General features: G+C 39.6%; 1 protein-coding gene across 4 annotated transcripts in view; it reads left to right on the top strand.

The window, feature by feature from the left end:
- Positions 1 to 24,102, top strand: part of zgc:158464 (uncharacterized protein LOC791139 homolog) — a 127,943-nt gene that overhangs the window by 92,893 nt on the left and 10,948 nt on the right. For 2 of the 4 annotated variants that reach the window (XM_012868239.3, XM_012868238.3), the window contains 2 exons: positions 21,893 to 22,067; positions 22,186 to 22,305. In XM_012868239.3, coding sequence (XP_012723693.2) covers positions 21,893 to 22,067; positions 22,186 to 22,305 — 295 coding nt within the window. Of the gene's footprint in view, positions 1 to 10,726; positions 10,874 to 21,892; positions 22,068 to 22,185; positions 22,306 to 24,102 lie in introns of all 4 variants that reach the window. The other 2 variants (XM_036136009.1, XM_012868237.3) reach the window with 2 other exon arrangements.

Genomic DNA, 24,102 nt, shown 5'->3' with positions numbered 1-24,102 from the left:
TTTGGCTAACAATAACACAGGTAAACGTTAACAAAATTAGACGTAAACTGATTATTTTACCATAGCATAGCAACCTAGCCTGCTTCTGTCGTTGACCACAATATAAAATATAATGCAAAATTACCGTAAAGACAGAAGTTGTAAAGGGTGCTGTTGAAAACAGTTTCATGGGTCCGATCATGGTTTATACTGTAAACATTTTCTTTTTGTCTGCACCAGATCTATGTTTTTGTGACACAATTTATTTATTATAGAATGGTTCTTTATTTGTCCAATCAAAAACAATTTATTTGTATCAACATCTAATTAACAGGCAAGTGATAAGCAATTATGATAAAAAACTGCATGACTGAATCAAAGGTGCACACTTATATAAACGACACCAACATTTGAACTGTTATCTTGTCTGCTGTTTTGCCAAACAGGGAAGTAACACCTTTAAGAAATATATTTTTTAAAAGGAGGGATAACATTTTTCTACTTATTGGTTTTGCCCTAATTATGGATGTTAAAACATTCTCTTATTGAACCCAGTGCCTACAAAACGTATAGCTGCGTTATCAAAAGAGTAGTAGGGAGTATTTTTCTTACTGAGTTTGAAATTTGATAATCATGACAACCCTAACACACACCTTTTTAATTGGACATGAATATGACATAGTTTTGACATACTGTCTTAGAATGACGCGTCCAACAACAGGAATATCAGTGCATCAAAAGTCAGGAAGACTTTTTAAAACAATGTCAGAAAAATCCTCAAATTTTTCCATAACAGATTTGCTTCGGTCTTTAGAGGACAGGGTGGAGGTGTTTTATACACCTCCTCCCTGCCTAATTTGCATAAAGTCCCATATTATTACTCTTCCAACTCCATAGTTGTTGTTAGATCCATGTACTCACTGATTTACACTGACTATGTAGGGCCTTGTTGAAGCCAAACACATTAATTGTTGTCGTATTGGATCAAAGAAAAATCTAGCAGTCTCCAACATGGTTTGTTTTTTTAATGCATATTTTATCTCCAGTTTTCTGGCAAAATTGTAATTTTTAGGTTGATGATATGGAGAGAACTTGAGCTGTGAGAGATCACAGATGCATGAATCACTTTATATCTGTTTTATGGCTTGATTATAGATGGGTAGTGTGGCGGCCATTTTTTTCCATGAGCAGGATGGTCAGCCTTGCTGTGATTAGAGGTTCTCTCCACCTCACAATTATCTTCCACTGATTTTCTCTCTTCTCTCGTGCTCCTTTATTCCAGATTTCCTGGATATTCTTGCCTTTGGGTTTTCATAGAGACATTTTAATATTCGGTATTTACTGTTAGACATTTTTGTTGGAGCTCGTGTAAGTAAGCGTATCTTATGTCACTAAAAGTATTCACTAATGAAATTTGGTGAGTTTGTGGACAACAGTTTCTGACCAACCAGTGACCATTCAGAGTCCATTCCTCTGTTCATCTCTACTTTATATGGTGTCAAAGAATAAGATTGAGCCCAAAATGTCATGCATAAAGAAAATAGTATGTAAATGAAAATGTGATTGTGATTTGACTTTTTTTTATTCGTATCAGTTGAACTAAGAAGGCATTGCTTTAGAAACTGAAGTTGATAGGTTTGATTTGTTTACATGCTCTGTGACTGGCAACTCTTGTCCTGCTTCCCATGTATCTCCACAGCGGTGATGTTTCAGCGTCTGCAGCCGTTAGGTGAAAACCGTATCGGGTTGCGATGTAATTGCCAGACGGCCCCCTTTCAAGTCAGTCTAACAATAGCTTTATGTGCTTTGAGGGGCCTAGAGGGGAAATTTTCCTTAGTGATTTTTCTGTCGTTGCTGAAGCCCTTCATGACTTTATAATATCAGTGATTAATGTTTGCCGCTCTTGTTTCAGAAGCTTACAAACATTAATAGTTTATATGCTAATAAATCTGATGGAAACAAAAGCCTCTCTAAATTAATTACTGGCAGTCAAATAAGATTTGCAGCCTTAATATAATTTTTTGAAGTTGGGGGTTAAACAACAAAGCTCTAGGTACGGTCTTCCCCTACGTTATAACGCAGTGGCACAATCACTTTAAAAGACAATTTATCTTTATCAGCACTAGAGGAAGAGAAGCAGAGTAATGCTCCGTGCTGCAGCCCCTTTTTCGCACCTATCACTTGCATACTCGCCTCTTCACGACACTTGGTCTCCTGTTATTATTCACTGCTGGACTATCTCCTGACAGGTGTGCAATGGAATGTAAATTTCCTGCTTGTTAGGGTGCTGGGAGGCTGTGTACTTGCAGTTTGGTTAATCACTCATCCTCGCGCTCCTCCAACCCACCTCTGAAAACACGCACTTGCCACAACCCCTTCCTACCTCCCCCCCCCCCCCCCCCCCCCGGCAGCTCGGGGGTTGATGGATGAGTCCGGAGGTGAAGTGTATGGATATGCAGCAGAATTTCACCAACCACTGCTTCAAAGTTTAGGATCACAAGAAAATGTCTGTTTTTCAAAAGAAAACCAAAAGCGTATTTATGTAATTAATCCATTTGACAGTTAGCTAAACTTAATCTCTTAAACTTTTAAATATGAAAATTGCAGGGCAACGTAATATCTCCTTTCTTGCTTCAGAGAGCGTCACAAACTGACTCCAACAAGGAGTGGGGAGTCCTGATGCCCATCTGTGCTAGAGTACAATAATCCAAGTGTGTAAACAACGCCTCAAAGGTCCTCAGCTGGCAGTTGCACTAAATGGTATTCACCAAAGCCCAGTGTCAGCATCAAAAGTGCACAGCCACCGCTAGGATGCCTGACTGATTAGCAGAGTCACAGAGAAAAAGCTAAATCTCCGACTGGACTATAGAAGGAAAGACTAAAGTTGGCAAAACGGTTGAGATGTTGAACAGCATAAGAAATGAAAAACAGGAGATTTCATCTCACAGGATGATCTGATATAATGCCGTAAACTGATCGGGGTTCAGTTTCATCCTACAACTTGGTGATTAGTCAAAACATACCTTCAAACTGTCAATAACATTAAAATAAGCAGTCATGATGTTGCTAGCACAGACTCTGGATCTGAAGATTGTTGAGCTGGTCTGGGAGCAGCCTGACTGTGTGGAGCAGAGGAAGGCTCCATCAATCCAATCCACCTGGTGGTAGATGCTCTAGGGAGCATTTGGTGAAATCTCATCTGACCACCTGGAAAAATAGACTGTTAAAATGGCTAAGATCTACCAGGCTGGTGTTTAGATGTTTTTTTTTTATTTAGGTTTTTTATTTCATTTTCAGCATTGGCTTAGAATGAAACCCGCTAGTTGGGTCAATAAAGAGTCCTTGCATCTCTCAGCTTGTATGTTTGAGCTGTGGATATGTTAGGGCAGCCACACACCAAGATGTGGACACCTCACCACGGGAAATCTGACCCTCATAACAACAGAAATAGGACTGACCACCATTGATACCTAATCTTGTTGCCCGGGGTCTCTTACATTTAACTCTAGTAGATCACAGGTTGTGCAGGAAAATGCACAACCTGTGCTTTTTTTTTTTTTTAAATGAATGGGATTAACGACCCAGAAACCTGAGACTTGAGTTTAATGTCCTAAAATAAATAATTGATTCAGTTACAGTTCTGCTCGAAATGCTTTCACCAGGGTTAAAGCCAGCTGTTTGGTGACTGCTGTGGATCTGTTTCTCTCTGCTTGCCTGGTCCGATTTCCCACAGCATTGTCTGTCAAAGCGCAGCCCAGCCTTCTCCTTGTGGCCTGTGCTGCAACACCCTGCTGATAACCTTGCTGACAGCCCTCTTTCATGAGCCTCAAATGTGTCCTGCCGTCTTCAACAGACCGCTTCCACTGGTCTTATCTTCACTCACACACATTGGCCACACACAACAGCACTGCAACCATCCTTTAAGGAGCACAGGAGCAGGGCTTCGCCAGCTTGACCCAAATGGAAGCTGTGGCTGGCCAGCTGTCAGTAACCCATCTCTGTTTTTTCTCTATATGGAAGCTCGAGGGGGGGGGGGATTGCTGCCAATTCATCTCCATAACCTGTTTTCCTGCACCTATATCTCTTTTAATACAAACACACCATCTTTCAAAACAGATCTACTCTGTGAAAAAGAGTGGAGCCGTATAATGTGGCGGGTGCAGTGTGCAGAGAATTATGAGGTGGCATTTCGGTTTCCCCCTGAGCATTACACTGTTGTTATCTGTAATAATTTAGTTGCAGATGGGGAAAAACACGTTTTCAGGAGAGCCGGATTCTGTTTGCAGAGCTCCCCTGCTTATAATGTGCGGCGCAAACATTACAATCTTCCAGCTTGTTGTGAATATGCATGCAATTAGCCCGCTAAATTAAGCAGAACTAGACTGAATGTCATTGGTGGAAACAAGCAGAGCTGATGATTTATGGTGCTACTCCGAGTGCCATGAGCTAATGAAAAGCTCTAGTAAACAAATACCTGGCTTTAAAAATGGCTGTTCACTTGGAACATAAAGAGAAAGTATCAAATATTAAAATTGATACCCTGAGTATTGTGCACCATACACGCAAGGAACATACTGCTATCCGGAGATTTCATCATTTCATATATCACGTACTGCCAATTTTCTATCAGCTTGAATGGCAGGTGCTTTGTTGATTGAGAATCATTAATCTGTTTTTGGCCCTTTTGTCAACAGAAAGAGCTATTTACTAATGTGGATCGGGGATTATGTAAATGAGATCAGAGCATATCGATCACGATGCAATAGGATTAGATGGCAAAGCAGACATGCTTTTTGTGCCATCTTTGGAGGTACTCATTTGAATATTTTTTTCTTCTTTCACATAAGAAAACTGGAAAAAGGGACACTAAACTCCATAAAGAGATGTCCAAACATCAATAATGTGTTGCGCTGCACAAACATTTCTGAAGGTTTTTCACAGAGATGAAGTACAGTGTCCTAGAAAAGTATTCATTGCACTTTCTTTTTCTTTTCACATTGTGCCATATTATAACCACAAACTGAAGCCTTTTTTTTTTTTGGGACCCACACAATGTGTAATTTTGAAGGTGAAAGAAATCCATGGTCTTCTTCTTTTCTTTCTTTTTACAAGTAAAAAACTGTAAGATTTGCCATGCATTTGTTTCCAGGATTCCCTAAAATCAAATCCAGCTCATCCCTCTTGCCTTCAGAAGTTACCCAATTACTAAAGGGTCCACATGTGTGGGGTTTATTAATACAGCTGTACTTGCGTAAAGGCCTCAAATGTTTAGTAAAGAATATACAAACAGCTTTACATTGACCAGGGAATATAATGAATGAACACATCTTTTTTTGTCATTATATAAAAAGTTAAATAATGTTTGGCATTTCTTTAAAAAATATGTTTTTTAAACAGCAAAAAGAGCAGGAATTGTTAAGACAAATATATTTAAAAACTTCCTAAGGTTTGTCAACAGTGCTGCAAAAGTGACAGTGCTCTGCAAAGCAGGTTTACATTCCTATTTAATGGTGATTGGGGTCATGGAGCCAAAAGCTTTTGGATAGAAACAGGTTCTCAGTCTTTTTGTCTGTCTAGAACATTCTACCAGAAGGTAACAGTTCAAACACGAGGTAGTCAGGGTGTGTTGTGTCCTTGAGGATCCTGTGGGCTTTCTTTAAATGTCTGTTTACTTGCAGCTCTGTGGCGCTTCTGTAGGAATTCAGGAGTTGTGATGGTCATTTTGTGTTGTGTTGTTGGTCCACGTAAGCTGGAATGTCAGTGTAACTCCAAGCCAGCAACCTTTGGTTATACACCTCTTCCACCATCTTCCCCTGATTGTGAAGGCGTGTATGTGGACAGATCCTAGTCCTTCAGAAGTCGATGGTTAGTTTGGGAGCCGTTTTAATGCTGGTGTCCGGATAAGAGAAATGTGGTCTGATTGTCCTAACTGTGCCGCTGGGGTTGCCTGAAAATCCCTGTCAATTCAGTATGTACATTAGAAATTGTGACACGTTTAAAAGGTCTTGTACCATGTTTTTCAGACAATAAGGTGCACTTAAAATCATAAAATTTTCTCAAAAATTGATGGTGCGCCTTTTATATATGGTTACCGTTGTGCTAACTGACTGATTTTATGTGGTACAATGCGCTTACAAATTTGTTAAAATGTGTAAGTACGACTTTGGTAAGCAACGAAGCCGCTCTGCTTAATAGATATTGGGAGCATTACGGTATATTGTGTCACTACCTGAAAGGATCCCTGAGCTGTCTACTAGACTGCCGGACTGTAATGTCTAAACTAGAAGTGCATTCATGTAAGGCAGCCCGCACCCAGAGTACTCCTAGCAATGATAAACCTAGTAAGTTAATTCAATATAAAAGAAACAGGGCAGTGTAGAAACAGGGCAGTGTAGTCCAACAACTCTGTCCTCTCAATAGAGATGGATAGCTCTGTCTCTCAGAAGAGAGCTGTGTATGTGGAGGGTTGCACTGCAAAAAGGCAACTAAAAGTAAGTAAAACTTTTTTTAAAATTAGTATATTTGTCTTTGATTTGAGCAGCTATAGAAGAGTATTTTTACTCCTAAAATAAGACAATTAGATATCCCGCACTTGAAATAAGATGATGTAGAAGAATTATTCTTATTTCAAGTGCAAACATATTATTCCATAAGCAAATAGTGTTATTTACCTGCTCAAATCGAGGAAAATACACTAATTTCAAGAAAATTGTACTTTTAGTGACCTGTCCAGGGTGTACCCCACCTCTCTCCCATTGACAGCTGGAGATAGGCACCAGCACCCCTCACGACCCCACAAGGGATATACGTGTTAGAAGATGGATGGATGGATGTACTTTTAGTTCCCTTTTTGCATTGGGACATATTACACACTTGGGAAGAATATTGAATGCGCCTTATAATCCGGTGTGCCTTATGGTCTGAAAAATATGGTGGTGTTGTTTTGTCTTTAGATTTGTGCTAACAATTCTCTCTTTTAAATGGGAACTCATGCCTCAATGTCACAACTGGTGCAAATAAAGGTTTAACAATATAAAAATGTTGGCTTAAACATGGTGCTTGGATTTACCAAAGTAAAATCCAGTCCTGGGAGGAAACCTGTTAAAGGATGAAAAAGATTATAGCAGTCATTGACCTTTTAGCAGGAGAAAGACCCCAAACACAGTCAAACCTAAGAAGGAGTCATTTACATCAGAGGTCATTAAACTGAGAAACACAAGATGGACCCTACCGTAATCTTATCTGGACCCTGGCCAACTGCTAGATATTAATGGCCAGATTATGTTTTAACCTGGTCACTTTTATTGTAACTAGAGCTATTTTGCTATCTTGCATTTTTTAACCAAAAGGTGGTTCCACCAAGTTTTGACTCACCTGATCTAAATGTATATCCACACCACACTTTTTAATGTTAAAACAAAGTATTCGGTTCACATTTGGGTTGTTTTGTGACACAAAATCACAATAAAAAATATTTTGTAGTTGTAGCATGACAAAATGTGAAAGAAAAACTTTCATGGATATGAATATTGTGACACACTGTAAGGCCACATTTGGAGTTATACTGAGTGTGGTACATTGTCTACTTGCTATCCATGTAGACTACAGCAAGTCTACATCTACAAATCTCATGCACCTGCATCAGACAGAGTTTAAGTAAACAGGATTATTTAGCATGGCATGCAAATGATTAATACAGTGCACACTTTAGGCTTAAATTTGAATATGCCCTTGCTTTTAAAGAAAGCTCCAGTGTGTAAGAATGTGCACTTGACACTTGAAACAAGACATCTAGAACAAGTGAAGGCCTCAAGACTTGCAGTATTGTTTTCCATATTAAAGGTGAAGCAATCTTATTTTTTTTCATTTAAATGAAATAAAATGCTTTAAATCAGTTTCAATAATTTTCACAGTGGCGAACGCAATTATTCAGCTGTGCAAACAATCAAGTTTCAGCCACTTTCGTCCACAGAATCGCCCCGTCCCCACAGCGAGGCTGCAGAGTTCAGGCAGCCTTCTGCTCCCCAAACAATTACACGCTAATCTGCAATGTGAAATGAGCATTGGGCTTTTAATCTCATAGCAAGAGAGTCCCCTACTTCACCACCAAATAGAGAAAGTCATATTAGGTCTTAGCGTGTCTGACCTTCTACTGCCATTGCACCACCACCCTACACGTCTTACAGTATAGACGGGTAAGAGCTCTTTCCTCCAGGAAACTATTGGTAGATTGCCCCACCCCACCCCCAACACCACCAGCGCAGCTATTTAATTGCTTGTCAGATTGAATATTATCTAGGTTTCTCCCTTCATACAGCTTGCAGATATTGCTTTTCATTATAATGTTCAGGATAACCACAGTGATGCATATCAATCTATATTGAAAATGCTATATATTTGCTATTGAACATAAGTAAGGGTATCATATCTGTTTCAAGACAGCTAATGTACAGTAAAGCTGTCACTTTGACTATATTTTACATAATGTTAACACCAGTGGCTTCCCTGATTTTTATTTTTAAATCACCAGCTGAGTAGATATCAAGTTATCCAATTACCTATATGTTGACAGTCATGTTAAAACAGTTGTACAGTGGAGCTTGGACTTGTTTTTGTTTTTTTTGTTTTTTTGTATTATTTGATTCGAAAAACAACAACATAGGGACAAAAAGCTATCCAATTTATTTTTGTTCAAAAGCTGATGTTTCCAAATTAGAAGTTGTAAAAACTGAAAAGAAATGTTGCTTATAATTGGAATTCCAACTGATGATCTCAAAATCCAATATGGCTGCCTTGCATAAAAAACACTTTAAAAACTATTCATTTGCACTTCAGGCTAATTGTTTTTCATAAAATTATTCACACACAGTATTAGAAAATGTATTGCAGATTAACTTAAATGTGCAAAATGCTGAGTTGTAAAATTAACTTTGTTGCTAATTGTTGTTAGCCTGGTCACAGAGCAAGTCAACAAATCCCACTGCTTTTAGAAGTTGGAGCTAGTACAGCTTTGAGTTAGATTTACTGTCATTGCCAGATCATTGTTGCAACTTCAGAGGTAAAAGGAAGGTAGAAAATGTAGCAACCAGCAATTGTTCTTGGCTCGCTCTCGTCCGCTTCAATTCCATCTTCCTTAACATTTCACATCAAAAAATGGCAACTTAGTAAGCCATGCTACAATTAATGTGTTATGTTGAAAACACGCAATGCTCTGCTGCATCTGCTGCAAGTGCTAGGCAAATGCTGACAATGACCCAGTAACACTACTTAACCCCATGATACATCATGCAGTCAATCTGTTAGCCCTATAGAAGGTCACCTTGCCTTCAAACTGTTAGACCAACATAAGCAACAACTAATTTGTGATTAACTGAGCTAATAATTATTAGACGTTTCGATGGCACTATGAGTATTAAACTTTGCATTGCATGTCATTGCATATACCTTTCTTTATTGTTTTTTTAACCTTTATTTACACAGGTATTCTTATTGAGATCCAAGATCTAATTTTCAAGAGACCTGTTTTGATCATTAAAACAACAACAAAAAAAACTATTAAATCTTACAAACACATTAACAATGCAGGTGATTAAAACATTCAACTCAAATAAATAAGCTAATAGAATAAGAGTAAAAAAGCATTTCCTCTCTTCACGTACCAAAACACTGTGAAATTTACACCTTTATTCCAATACACTGATCGAAATCTTTGTTTAAAAGGACATCATGTTTTCATGTTTAGATTAAAAAAACATACATGTCAAGGGAGGAGACGTTGTAATCGCATCTGAATGGACCTAACCACTGGGAGGAGGTTTTCTAAAGGTATTTCTGCAAGGATATGTGTATTTATGAGCCTTAGCTTCCTACGCAAACATCCTTTGATGAAGGAAAACAAAAACCTTCCCTCAGCATCTCATTTATTCAGTATTCTCAGCAATTTAACAAGTGGCCCTACGTTGGAAACAGATGGGCTACCACAAGAGTGCTCAATTTATCCTGCTAATGCTTTGTCCAGACATGAGGCATACATTATCTGGGGGGCAAAAGCCTGTGTAGTGCCCAGCGCATGGATGGATTAGTGTGAGGTGCCTGACAGTGATAGATATTATCTACACTGCTCTTTATCTTAATAGGGAGGCCTAACTTCAGAATAATAACCACATGTCTGATGCTATCAGCTCTGTCTTGCACTTTTAACCCAAATTGATTGTATTTCAGATTCTCGCGCTTAATGAGCTGCGCTTTATCCCACATTTTAAGCAGAATATGCTTAACTTTATCTCTCGTCAGATTAAGATGGTATTCAGACGGGGTCTCATGGACTGTCTTTTAGACAACAGGAGACTTAGAGTATGAAGAGTTAAAGTTACATTAACCTTTCAGTGGAACCTTGGATCTAGCATGAAGTCAGTTATGTTGTGAGAGGGACATTGAGATGCACTTTTCTATCTTCAAGCTCAGTCACGATATCATCACCTCCTACTTTTAAATCTAATCTTCCTTTCTTTCCAGTCCTGTTTCATTCTTACCTTTTCTAGTTCACAGGTGCTGCTGAATTTCGGTTCACATTATAAACCTGTTCTTTTTCACAAGCCTTCACCTTCTGCTCAAATCTGCAGTACTTCTAACTTACCTCTTTTCTCTTTTTCTTCTCTTCTCCTCTTATCATTACTTCCCTTTCTTCACCTTTTGTTGCTGCCCTCTCTTTTTTCCCTCCATCGCTTTCCTTTGGTGACACTTGCAGTAGAGATTAAAGTGATCAAGGACCTACCATGGCCCCCTCCTGTTGGCCAACTCAACACCAGCCCTCCACCGGCGGAGGAGCTCGAGTCTCCTTCCCAGACAGCTCAGCCGTCACCCGGACCGACGAGCTGTGACCAGCACCACCATGGTGGGTGTTGGTGTCCAGCATATTTCCCATTAATTGCCCTTCACCCTCAGCCTTCTGTGTGTCCGTTCTTCCATCCATCTGTGCACTCATTGATTTATTTGAGTTTTTAGTTGGGGGGGGAGGGGGGGGGTTACTGTTTCAACAGAGTTTGGAAAGTATTTAGTTGCCACACAATGTGTCTTTAATTGCTGATTCAGGGTTTTTCCACCAAAACAGTTCCAGTGCATGACCAGTTAACTGATTATATGAAAGCCCCGGTTTTATTTTTTATTTTTTCAAAACTATGCAGCTAACTTAGCACTAAGTCATTGCTATAAATGTTTCATCAAAAAAAATACCCTACTTCATCCTTAATCTGTGTGCAGCCTAGCCATTTAACTGCCCACACCACATTATTTTCCAAACATGCCAAAATATCATCAGCTTAGTTTAATAATGCTTTGAACACCAAGCCGTGTTTGTGAATGCTTCAAATGCCGTCTTCCTGTTAAAAGGCAGTTGTTTCTTTCCACTGTTGCCCCTTTCTTGTTCAGGATGAGGAATTGCTTGAAATTTTGACAACTATCAGTTAGCTTTTCTTCCTCAGATGGACAATCTTCTTGAAATATATGCAATCGTATTTGAATCTCTCTATATAACTGGATTGTATTGGATTGATTTAATTATACTGTATATTTTTTGGATGAGTTAGTCTTGTCTTTTTGGTCAAGTGCCTTTTAGATTACATTTGTGTGTGAATTTTGTACGTTGTAAATAAACTGAACTGAATATTGAATTGCATTCAAATTTCAGCAGGCTTTTCTCTGATTGGCTCCAGCAAGCACTGGAACACACAAGTTCCAAAATGTGTTTGAATTAGGTTTATTTACACTATGATTATTGCAATGATTACAAACCAGTGATATTCATGAGTGATGAGGCTGAACTGGTATTTCTACATCCCATGGAATATTTATACTGACTGCTACTATATGTTGTGCATTGTGTTACTTAAGCTGTGACAGGGTTTATCAAGATAAACGGAGGATGGAACAGTTGGAACAGAGTTATCTCATGTTATCCTACTGCAAATTCAACTTTTTCTTCATCTTGAAGTTTGTGTTGTTTCCTGCTTTTTCATCTTGAATTTTGCAGACCAAAAAAAATGCATCATTAATCAGCAATCAGCAAGAGTAACACTTTCCAGTCGATGGTGACTTAATGGAAGAGATTCAGATGCACTGAATGATTTGGCTTTAGGTATTAGCACTGTAATGATTGCACTTTTCCATCTGGATTACATGTGGCAGAAAATCACTAACTGCTGGGCAGGTTTTAAGATGAAGCCTCATTAGTTTTAATTGTACTGAACTGCCGTCTCCATGCGTAATTGCCTTTCGTTCTGACCCCCATTTCCTCTTGTCAACATACTCATAACTGCCCCAGATGTCCCCCTGACCTGCTGTTTTCTACAAGTGGATTACACAAAGTAAAAAAAAAACTGTGGCAATCCTAGTTGTTGACTTGGTCATCATTATAATGGACACAATAGACAAGTATGTCACCTGTCTTTTAACAGAAAGGCAGTTGTTGATTTTGAAAGCTCCCACACAGTCACAATGTGACTCCTTTAATTATCTAGGGGAAATAAAGATATGTTGCTGAACGGATGCCAGGAATGGGGTTTTCCCCAGAAAGAGCGAGGAAGCTCACAGTGGGGTCCTGAAAGGGGACACCACTGTGAGCTATAGGTGTGGACAGGGCGAGGAGCTGATTTATGCCCACAGATCCATGGGAAAGGCTCCAGTTCCAAGATTTAGAATGTCGTCCTGTAAGGCGATCCTCGCTCCATCCCAACAAGTGTGGCCCCATGCTAAATCTTTCAGGTCAAAGGTCCGTGTGTCAGAAACACAAAAGGGGGTGATGGCCTCAACGGCTGTAGTGAATATAGTTACAATGGGCTCTATTGACGTTGCTGTGCTGCTAGACCATCACTTTAGCCCCCAGACACGACTGGCTTAGGTATGAGTTTTGTGCATGCACATAACTGAGATTTACACATTACTGAGATTATTTGCATACATACACAAAGCAAATTAGTCCAACATTAATTGCATTTTTGAAAGTAATATTTTGCTATTTGAATGTGGACATTTCTCTGCAGTTTTTAATTCTTTGTGATGGGCTGTTTCAGAGGCAGAGGGGCTAAATTAGTGAAGAATTTGTTTTCCCATTATCTTAGTTTGGACCTGATTTTCGAAATATAGTGGGTTGAGGGTCCTGGCTATAGGGTTGGAGTCTCAGGACCAGAAGCAGGAGTTTATGGTCCCTTACGATCAATTGACAATCATCGTTTGGCTCCATTAACAAAAACTGGAGATGTCATTATGTAGTGTATCACAACAGAAGATAATTGATCTTCATGGACAACTTTATCAGACGCACACCCAATCAGTTGTTGCCGGTGTATATCTTCTGATATACACCGGCAACAACAATACACAGAGTGGAGGAGAACAATGTTCTTTTGGAGATGTTGCTCATGTAGTTGTCTAAATGTGAGGCAGTTACTGAAGATGACTTGCAAAGGTTGCATTTATGTAAGGAGAAGAGTCATGGACCTGTCTAGAATGAGGCAGAAGTTGTAAACACATTGAGTTACAGATTTTGGTCCAGTTATTAACATGCCAGGATTATTGTAGTTAAGTCAGAGATAATTAGCTTGCATCCATGACCATGATGTGATGTCTTTTAAGTAGTTGACGAAATAGATTTGGTTTTGGGGATCAAGGATTTTATGGGGATGTAGATCAATGAAAGCAGATTTCAAGATGGTGGATGATGTGGGATAATATTATTTTATTAAAAAGGAGAGGACCAAACACAAAACCTTGTGGAACTCCGTCAGACAGAGATGTTATGAAGGGGGTGGAGTTGTTGGCATGAATGAACCACAGTCTGTTAGACAGATATTATCTCAACTACAGAAGAGAGAGCAGAGCTGGTAATTTTGAGAAGAACAATACGTTTCATAGTTCCAAATGACCGAAAGGTCAAGGAGAACAAGGCTGCTGAGGACTCCAGTCAGTGGATGGAAGGACTGTAGAGATTTTTGTGGGATTGGAGATGGGCCAAAGACGGTGCAATCAAAGTTTTTGTTGAAGATGGTGCTGACAACACCCATTTGAGTGAGTCCGTGACAGACAAGGAACTTGAGTTAAATGCTTACAAAATCTATAATAGGCATTTTACAATCACTTTGTTCTAAGGGATAAAGAGAAGAACAATGCACAGCAAGTCAGCATTGTCACTTCAGCCTCATTACGGAGACTGAAATGTAGATTACCACCTCAGATATTAAATCTACATATAAATGGGGACATATTTGTCTGACTTTAATAAGGAGCTTTTCTCCTTTGTTTTTTTTTTTTTTGCATGAAACAATTATCCACATTTTGAAGTGATTCTCTTTCCTTTCATTTTCTTAGGCTTCTATCTTTGATAGAAAGCAATTAAAAGATGCACAGATTTTGTTTAAAACGGATAAACTAGTTGCAATTTAGACTCATTCCTTTGGCAAAACTTAACTAGAGCTTAATTCTGAGACTTTAAGAAAAGAAGAATGTAGATTCTTTTTTTTTTTTGGTGATGGAATCCTCTGAGATTTGACTTCTAGATGCAGCAGCAACAGAGTTCTTAAACCTGGTTATTACTGTCCACTAAATTATTCATTATTTCAGCACCTAACTATTGTTTTAATTATTATGAAACGAAATGAAATAGTTATTTCCATATTTCCTCTTGCTAAAATGATAAATTATTGTCCATCTGGATGTTCTGAATTCCAGTTTTTGCATCTAGTAAATTCTAATGAGGTGCAGACCTGTTAATTCATTCTGCACATCCAGGCTGTAAAACCTAATTTTCACCTCACAATGGAGCCGTCGGTGACACACGTCGCCCCTCAGAGTAGTCATCCTTTTTGATAGGAGTATCATTAGCAAATGAGAATTAATTAGCCGGCTTAATTAGAGAAATTTGCACTGCAGTGTGTGCAGCTGGGGATCGAGAGTAGTTGCTCAGAATCAGCAGTAATCAGTGTTACTTCATCCTTCTTTTGGCCATCAACAAATTTGTCAACTCCAAGTTTTAAATAAACAGTACTTTGCAAACGTGTCTGCTACTGGAATATTTGAAACATGAAAGTATTTATTAAGTGGGTATGTGATGGACCAACACAGCATAGAGCAAAATTGTATTGTTTAAGAAAAACAATGTAAATATGGTAACATTCAATAGATTTTGGAACAACCATTTGCTGCAGTTGTTTAAGCTTTTTAGGGCATTTGTCTTCAAAATTTGCATACGGCAGACATGAGCTGCAGGATAATCAGGGAAATTCTGAAAATTTATATTGCAAAATCGATTACAGTTAACTGACATTTTCCTGACACTTTTCATTCTTTCCCATTACACAATGCCAAATATATTATCACTGTGACCCTAAATGCTTCACACTAATAAGCTATTACAAATAATTAAAGGAACACTCTTTAATCAGTGTATAATATCCAGTCAGGTAAACATCTGGAATGTTGATCTGGTCAGTTCAGTAGAAAAAGGAGTTTTTAATGTCAGCTGTTTTTGGTGTTAACAACAGATGCACTAAAGGGGCAACAGTAAGAACAGTAAAAACAGGAATTGTTTTGCAAGTTGAGGCAACAGGCATTTTTCCCTCCCCATTTTTCTGACTGTTTTTCAGTAGTTTTGCATCTGACCAGCCAGTGTCACTTCTGGTAGCATGTATAAGGTGTCATGTATATGGTGTGTGGAAAACTGCTTACACAGTTTCTCATGGCATTCTTTCATCAGTGGCTTTCATCTTGCTTCACTCTTTGTAGCTTCTCCAGAACCTCCATGGCCCTCTTGGTTTATTTTCTAATGAATGATCTCTGAAATTAAATTACACACAAGTGAACTTGATTTACTAATAAGGTGGCTTCTGAAGACAGTTGGACTGGAGTTAATTTAGGGGTACCAGAGTAAAGAATGCTGAATACATCACACTTTTCACAAGGATGCAGTTAAGGTGGTTTGGGCATCTGATGAGGATGCTCCCTGGATGGATCCCTACAGATGTTTTCCTGGTATATCCCACTAGTAGGAGACCCCAGGGAAGAACCAGAACTCATTGTAGGGACTATATATTCCATCTGGCCAGGTAATGTCTTATGGTCTCCCAGAATGAGCTAGAGGATGTCACTGTGGAGAGTGACATCCTCTTCTCTAACCCCCAGTCGGTCGAGGCAGATGACCGTTCACACTGAGCCTGGTTCTGGTTCTGCTTGAGATTTTCCTTCCCGTTAAAGGGGAGTTTTCCTCTCCACTGTCGCTTCATGCTTTCTCAGTATGAGGGATTGCTGCAAAGCCATGGACAATGCAGACGACTGTCCCTGTGGCTCAACGCTCCTTCAGAAGGAGTGAATGCTGCTTGTCAAGACTTGATGCAATCTGGTGGGTTTCCTTAGATGGGAAACTTTTTTTTGACCAATCTGTATAATCTGATCCAATCTATATAATCTGATTGAATTTGACTTTGAAAAGTGCCTTGAGGTGACATGTTTCATGAATTGGCGCTATATACATTGAATTGAATTGGATGTCTTGGGTTCCCTCCTGCACCTGTTACGCCCCTCCCTCCAAGGCCATCTATGGATGGAAGAAAAAATTATTGAAATACCTATATTTTTTTTTTGTTCACTTCACAAATTCTGCATCATCAACTTTGTGAAGGTTTTCACATCAAATCCAAATTTTGCTATAATGTAGCAACATGTGGAAAGGTCCATGACGTTTTGACCCCTATTGCAAGGCACTTTACTTATGTATTCAGTGTATGTATGCTGTCGAGTCACACTAAAGGACACATTTTCATATTTCTTGTAACAAATTTCTATTTGTGCTGAGCTTTGTGTTGCTCTGTTGGGTAGTTTTGCTCTGCAGATTCCATCATTAAAATGGCCTTTTGACATTTATGTCCGTTTGTGTCCAAATAAATCAGTTTGCTCTCTCTCACCATTCCCCGCTGTATTGTGTTTGTGTGGGTTTGTGTTTTCTTCACGGCATTCTCTGAAGCGAGATGCATGCTTGAAGGGGACAGGCCATGCAGCCATCAGTCACCATCTAACTGACAGTTCAATCTGATACACAGATTCCATTTGCTGCACTTTACAAGCAACAGGACTGATAACAATCTCAGATACCCCAACACATTTCACTATGTTCCTTAGAGTGTTTATGGGAAGGCACGTGTGCATGTGTGCACATGTCTTCATGCACCCCCCCACTGCCCCGTTCTCAGGCTGCCTCCGAGGGCTTTTGTTCATCGGTGAACCAAGCCTCCTGTCAGTCTCCTGTCGGCCATGTCTCGGACTGTTCTCTCCGGAGAAAGAAAGGGGAATTGGTTTCCCCGACTCCTTCATGTGTTCGACCTTAAAACATAATTCCTCAATCGTCTGAAGCTGCCGTAGGTGGGAAGGCTGGCAAAAGGAGTAGACACGAGTCCATTCACACTTGAGCAAATATAATGATCGCTTTTGTTTCTTCAGAGTAATGCTTTCGTTTGGAAGTATATACACTCCCTACGGAGGAGATTCAGTGTTGATGGGTAGGGTTGATTGGGCAAACTCTTTAGCGGCCAGGCACTCAGCCTTTTATGTGACTGTGAAACAAAAGAACAAAGTTTAACCAAGGTCACAAAAGAAACCTTTTGTTGCAATTTGGTAATAAGAGGCATTAGTGTTAGTAGAACAGAGTAGCTGAGATTAATCAGAGTAACAATACAGGTATGGACTGTCAAAGCCAAGATGAATAATTGTATGTTCGTTCAACATCAGACAATGTTACAAGCCTCTAAGGGTCTTGGTAGTAATATTTATTTAGACCAACACATTGTAGATAATGGCATAAGCTGCTATTATTCAGCCTGTTTAAAGAGCCTTTTTTTTTCTACTGTCAACTTTCCTCCCTCTGTCACTCGGGGAAGAGTTAACAGCGAACGGGCCAAAAGAGTTTCACAGTCTTTGCCAGAGTGTTTTTAGATGCAGAGATCAAAAGACAGGGCGACAGGAAGCGGCAGAGGAAGAGGTAGGACCGGACATATGCAAACAGGAAGAGCGAAATTGAAAGCGAAGGAGTGAGAGCAATTGGCTGCATCTTCATGTTATGATCCGTCAGCGCTGACAGGGGCTGAGTGGAGCAAACGTGCATCTCCTGTGTCCCCTCGGTCAGTTTCCATGGAAACGCTTTTTCTTACCCGAACACACAAACTGCATGCTCATCTGACTTTCTTTATTTTTTTTCAAGCAGTCAGCATGAGGTTCAGAGGGGCTATATGAAAGAATGGGATAACTTGTGCATCATTTTGTGTCCACTTAAATGCAACAATGTGGGTATCATCTGACTGTCTGCAGCCAGAGCATCAGACTGGAGAAAATTGGAGCTGCAGCTCATACTCCTCCACGGGTCCGAGGTTAGACCCACAATTTACCCAGCTGTCACGCAGCGGTACAATTTGGCTGTCGTTGTTAAGACTCAGACGTAGCCCTATAACGAACAGAAGTGCAGAGGCCAAAATAACAATCAGTCATTTGGAATAATCATTTCCATGAGTTTATGTTTAGGGAAACGCATCAGTGAGCTTAAGGCCAACGAGTTCAGCCTGGGGTTGGATGTGGAGGTCAAGGGGAGCCCCTGGTGGTTGAACAAGAACAAACAGCAGTGTGCCTTAGCAGCCTTTCTCGACAGTGTTTATGTGATAGTTTAAAATCCTGTTTGCCAATCTGAAAAACATATATATGTGCAGAATATTCATTAAACCTGACCTTATATGTATATAGACACAGTCTATATGTGTATATGTACACTAAAACGAAAGTATTTTAAGATTTTTTTATTATTCTTTGTTCTCAACAAAATTAATAAAAAAAATATTGATTTTTGTTTCTCTTGAATGAAGCCATTCAAGACCTGCTGAGCCGTGATGGATGGATCAATTGATTGATTGATCCTGAATTTGATGTTTCAGCAGTTTGCTATAAAAAAAAGTTAAGCTAAATCTTAAAAATTACAGAAAAAGACTGTTTGACAATCAAAAATATACTGTTTGACAATCAAAAATATCATCAGCAAAAAAATGATAATTCCAAACGGACCTTTCCCTATTTGTTTCTGTTGCTTCGCCTCATATTATACAAATAACTTTTACATAAAAAAAATCAATTTAGCTAGCGACCTTGAAAATGCAGTTAAGAGACATCATCTTTTACACTTTTTACGTGATGTCAGTTTTTCTTAACCTAGCCCTGACTCCTTTGTTTGCTTAAGCTAACGTTTCTCTCTGTCAGTCTGATTAATAGATTTTTCTTCGTTGCCAGCCCTTCAGCTCGTTGCAGGCCTTAGAAGTCGGCTGACCCACTAACTCTATAGTGCAATCCTCTCAAAGTGGACTGCAGCGTCTAGACTGATGTAGGACCGTCTCCATCGACATACTGTTAAGATCGCAGCGCCTGTCTGTCTGACTACCAGCGCTGTGCTCAGGCTGAGAAATGAAAACACAAAATACAAGACTGAGCATGACGGACCAAGGGTAACACAGCTAGTCATTGTCAGGTATTTCTCTACATTAACCATTCCCATCCACAACTCGGTGTCACGCATGCCTTCGGCCTTAAAACAGTCCCCACCTGACACTCGTTGTGTGTCTGATGCTGGAAAGCCTCCCTTCTGTTATTGCTTGGGAAGCGTGTCAGTGGCTGCAAACAGTTTTCTGTCCCCAAACCTTGGGGTGTTTTGACATCAATTACAGTGATGGATTACTGTGTGGGGGGGGGAAACAGCTGAATCCCTCTAACGCACATACACAGTTTGACCACCTCTCATGATCACTACTCCAGCCTCCAGTGTCCAGTCTCTCAGGGAACCCTCAGCTGCAGATGCTTTCATTTGTCTGTGAATATAATTCTTCTTCTTCCGTTAGCCTCGGTGAACAAACGTGCATGCCTTTCGCTGTCGGTCAATTTGGCTGGGAATACACCCGATGTATACTCTGGCCCCCATGCACCATCAAACGGCTCCCTGTGGGGAAGCCAGGAGCGCATTTCGTGTCTAGAGCTGACCGTGGGAGTTTGAAAAACCAGTTTAATATTTAGCTAGTGGAACTTGTGTGTTTGTCCAAAATGTGACTCAGATGTGCTTGTTTGCACATTTATGTCGACTCAAACAGCAAACATGCTCACCAACACAGACATGGAGGTATTTATGGACACATGGAGCGGTTTGATTGTGTTGAAGGAAGTTTGCATGCATTTCTTTTAATCTCTCTGACTGGAATGTGTGTGCGGCGAGGAAAGACTGATTTATGACTCTTCCACAGTGTGTACATGTCCTTCTGTCGGATCACTTGCATAAAATGAGTGTGTGGGTGGGTGTTTGCAGAAGCACAACCAGGGTTTTGGTTCTCACACATTTGCGCTGGCATAGTTTCACAAATACATGTGTCACCAGTTGATTTCGGAAGCTTTACAAATACCTGCAGCACACAAGTGACCTTGACCTGGCCTCTAGTTGGCCTGGATGCAGTTGGCATGGGGCCATTATGAGATGTTGATGGGATGATAACCTTCAGTAAAAAAGGACATGGTTTCACAGAATTTGCTCAAAATGAAAAAAATAAAAATGTTATTTAAAAAAAAAAGAAGGGCAACAGGAAAATTATTTTACATTCTCTGTTTAAATAGAAGAATAAAATGGCCTTTACCCACCCTACACTGGGAAAATTATCTTTTTAATGACAGCACTTTAATGCAAAATCCACCTAAGCAAAATTATATATGGTATTAAGAAAATATAGGAGTAAAAAGCACCAGAAAAACAGAGGAATGGGTTTTAAAAGAGACAAGAATATAAAAGACATACTTTTTTTACACAGCTATGAATAAATTATGGTAAAACCGACTTTTGTCTTGAATGAATACAGCTTTTGCACAGATGTGTGATGGATATACATTTAGTGGACAGCATCACACATTTACATTGATATTGCAGTGGCCTGAAAAAGCTGGTATGATTTATTGCCCATGTTTGATAAAGAGTCTGATAGCAGAGGGGATGAAGGGCTTCTGGAAATGCTACACTCTGGGTGCCGTAGCCCGTAGCTGCTCAGAGCTCCCGCCGTGTCATGGAGGGGATGATAGATGTTGTCCATAATGGACATCAGCTTTGCCAACATCCCCCTCTCACGCACCTCTGTGAGGTCCAGAGACTGATCTAATACAGAGCTGACTCTCCTAAGCAGCAGACCACTGCATAAAACACTTCAGATGCATCTACAATGTCATAGAAATAGTTACATAATACTTTTGATATACTTACTTAACCAGAAATATGGAGGAAACAATCGTGAAATGTATCCATTGTTTTGTACTACTTATTGTACAGGATGTTGGACCCTTTTTGATCTGTTATTTATACATTAACGCAATTTAACGCTGCTAAATTAGTCAACCAATCTGCTCAGGTAGTAAGCTTGCAGTTTCTTGCTTAAAAGGCATGCTGCTTGTAGCTTATTGACTGTATTTTTAAAGCAGTATTACTGTAAGTGTTAGTAGTTGTGCTCCTTTGCGCTTTTTACATAATTTTTGGAACGGTATAAAGCAGGGGTCTTCAACACTGGTCCTCAGGACACTGTCCTGCGTGTTTTAGGTGATCCGCTGGCCCAGCACACCTAAAAGGGTGATTAACAGGCCTCTGCAGTCTTTGATTGGTCCTGAGGAGGTCATGCAATGATTTGGTTAAGCTATGGTGGATCAGGGACACATCTAAAGCATGCAGGACAGTGGGTCCTGAGGACCAGGGTTGAAGACCCCTGATATAAGGGATTATTTTGATTCCATAGCATTTTAAAACAGTGGTAGACCTCTATATAGTTTTCTTAGCTGCATATACCTTACTTTTCTTTAAAAATATTTTTTTTTATTGTAGTTCAGTTTGATGGGGTGGACAAGTCCCGAATGTCACCCACCAAGGATGGGAAAACTCGGCCGCTGCAGCGACATTCCAGTGGCTGCTTGGTCAACACCAAAATGACTTCCCTGGACCACAGCAGCTCTTCTCTCGGGGAGCGTATTGACCCCACAATGCCTCTGGAAAGCCAGTTGTGAGTGTGATTTTTTATTTTTATTTTTATTTTTTTTGCTGGGCATATTTGGCTTGGTTCCAATGTTTTTATCCTCACCGTCTATTTGTTCATCCTTACACCCTGCTGTTGGGTGCAGCTGGTACCACGGAGCCATCAGCCGAACAGATGCAGAATCTCTGCTCAGGATGTGCAAGGAGGCCAGCTACCTGGTGAGAAACAGCGAGACCAGCAAGAACGACTACTCCCTCTCCCTTAAGTAAGGACAATACATCACTCAACCAAATAAGCTGCAAACAGTACTTTTCCAGTTGGAAGTGTTACTCAAAAGCTGTGAAGTTTGTGCATTATACAAGAAAAACGGTCCAATTAATTTCCAATTAGAAAAACAAAACCTAGACAAATTAATCTAACACCATCTAATGTTGTAGACCAGTCGTAGATCAATCCCAAAGGCAATAAAAGTGACTACTATTGTTGTTGAAGTCCAGATTATTGGTTGAGTTAAATTATAAAAAAAAATAAAAAAAATAGAAAAAAAAATATGATGGGATTTTTATCTAATGAGGGCAACAATAGTCATTGTGATTAAATGTGTGACATGCCATACTTAAAACTGATACTTCTTTTTACTTTACTGAAAATAATTGTTTTAGAAAAATAATGTTCATAAAAGATATACAAAAAAATAGTAAATTCATGTATTTCTATGCACGTTTGGTCTGATTATGTCAAATTAATCTGTAATCCCTGAGAACAAGAGTCCCTTCTGAGCCACTTATCTCTCACTTTGGTAAACAAATATTTGAGAGTAGGACTGCACTATATTAGCATATTCTACCACTGTCTGTGACCTTTAACATGTAGATTATAGTTTCCATCCACTTCAACTGATTGCATGTGTTATCACTGGAAATAACAACCAAATATTGCATTACCATCAGTCCTTGTTGGTCGTGCTTGTTGTATTGTGCAGCCCTTACTTAGAAGTCTACGTATTGTTCAAAACACTATTCTGCATCAGTCTCCCTTGTCTTGGTATAAACCAACAGCACTGCCCAAAGTAGAGTGTTAATGCAACGACCAATAAAGAGAAATGTCCCCTTCAAAATAAAATCTACATACTTTTTAAAATGAAAACAGTATATTTGGTTTTGGTTGGGGAATTTACACTCCTTTCATGCTTAATTTGGGATTTCCTTTTGGCCACTGCAGGACTGTTTAGGGCTTTTAAAGAGCCAGTTGGGCCAAATGCCCAGGTCTGTTAAGAAAGATTTAGTTTCGAATGCTTATAATGTAATGTGACTAAAGTGATCAAATAATACAGTCTAATTTAGATTATAGAGTCGATTCCAACGAGTCGTTGACTTTGCAGCAATCTCTCTTCCTGATACAGGACATGGTGATACTGGAAAGTAGATCAACACCTTATAGTGATAACAATTTTGCATTCACAAAGGGCTGCTTGGATGCAATATTTGATCCACTGTAGTATTTAATGTGCAACATACAGTATTAAACCCTGACTTTCACGGCGCTTTATGCAAATGTTTGATTTAGTTGATAGGGTCATAAGCCTCAAGAAGAGTAGTGGGAACACTGTAGTGTTCAAAAGAGTTTTATACAGCAAATGTAGATTAATCACAGACAATATCCTAATTGCAGCATTAAGCAATAATATTGCAGTCCCATTTTTTTCCTAATATCAAGCAGCCCTCATACGGCTTCTTTTTTAACAGGAAGAACCCTTTAGCCAACTTCGCTGAGTCTGAACAACCATCTGCTGCAAAGAGCTGTTGGTTAAGAGGACGTCATGAACAAGTCCTATACCTGTTGTCTGTTAGAATGCTGATGCTTGCTTTTCTGTATGGAAATAATTTCAACCCCTAAACCTCTTTTTTTCACCTGCTGTACCTCCTGGTCCTACCCTGTCCTCAGCGTCTCCTTTGTTGCTTTGTTTAACAGCATCTTCTCCCTAATTTGCTGACGTGCCCACAGCTTGGTTACCAGTTACCCTGTCGTCGGCGACCCCCCCACACCTTGATGCATCCCGCTG

Source organism: Fundulus heteroclitus, chromosome 4 (assembly GCF_011125445.2).
Source record: "Fundulus heteroclitus isolate FHET01 chromosome 4, MU-UCD_Fhet_4.1, whole genome shotgun sequence".
Taxonomy (NCBI): domain Eukaryota; kingdom Metazoa; phylum Chordata; class Actinopteri; order Cyprinodontiformes; family Fundulidae; genus Fundulus; species Fundulus heteroclitus.
Note: the sequence above shows the minus strand (reverse complement) of the source record. Positions and strands in the feature narration are given on the sequence as shown.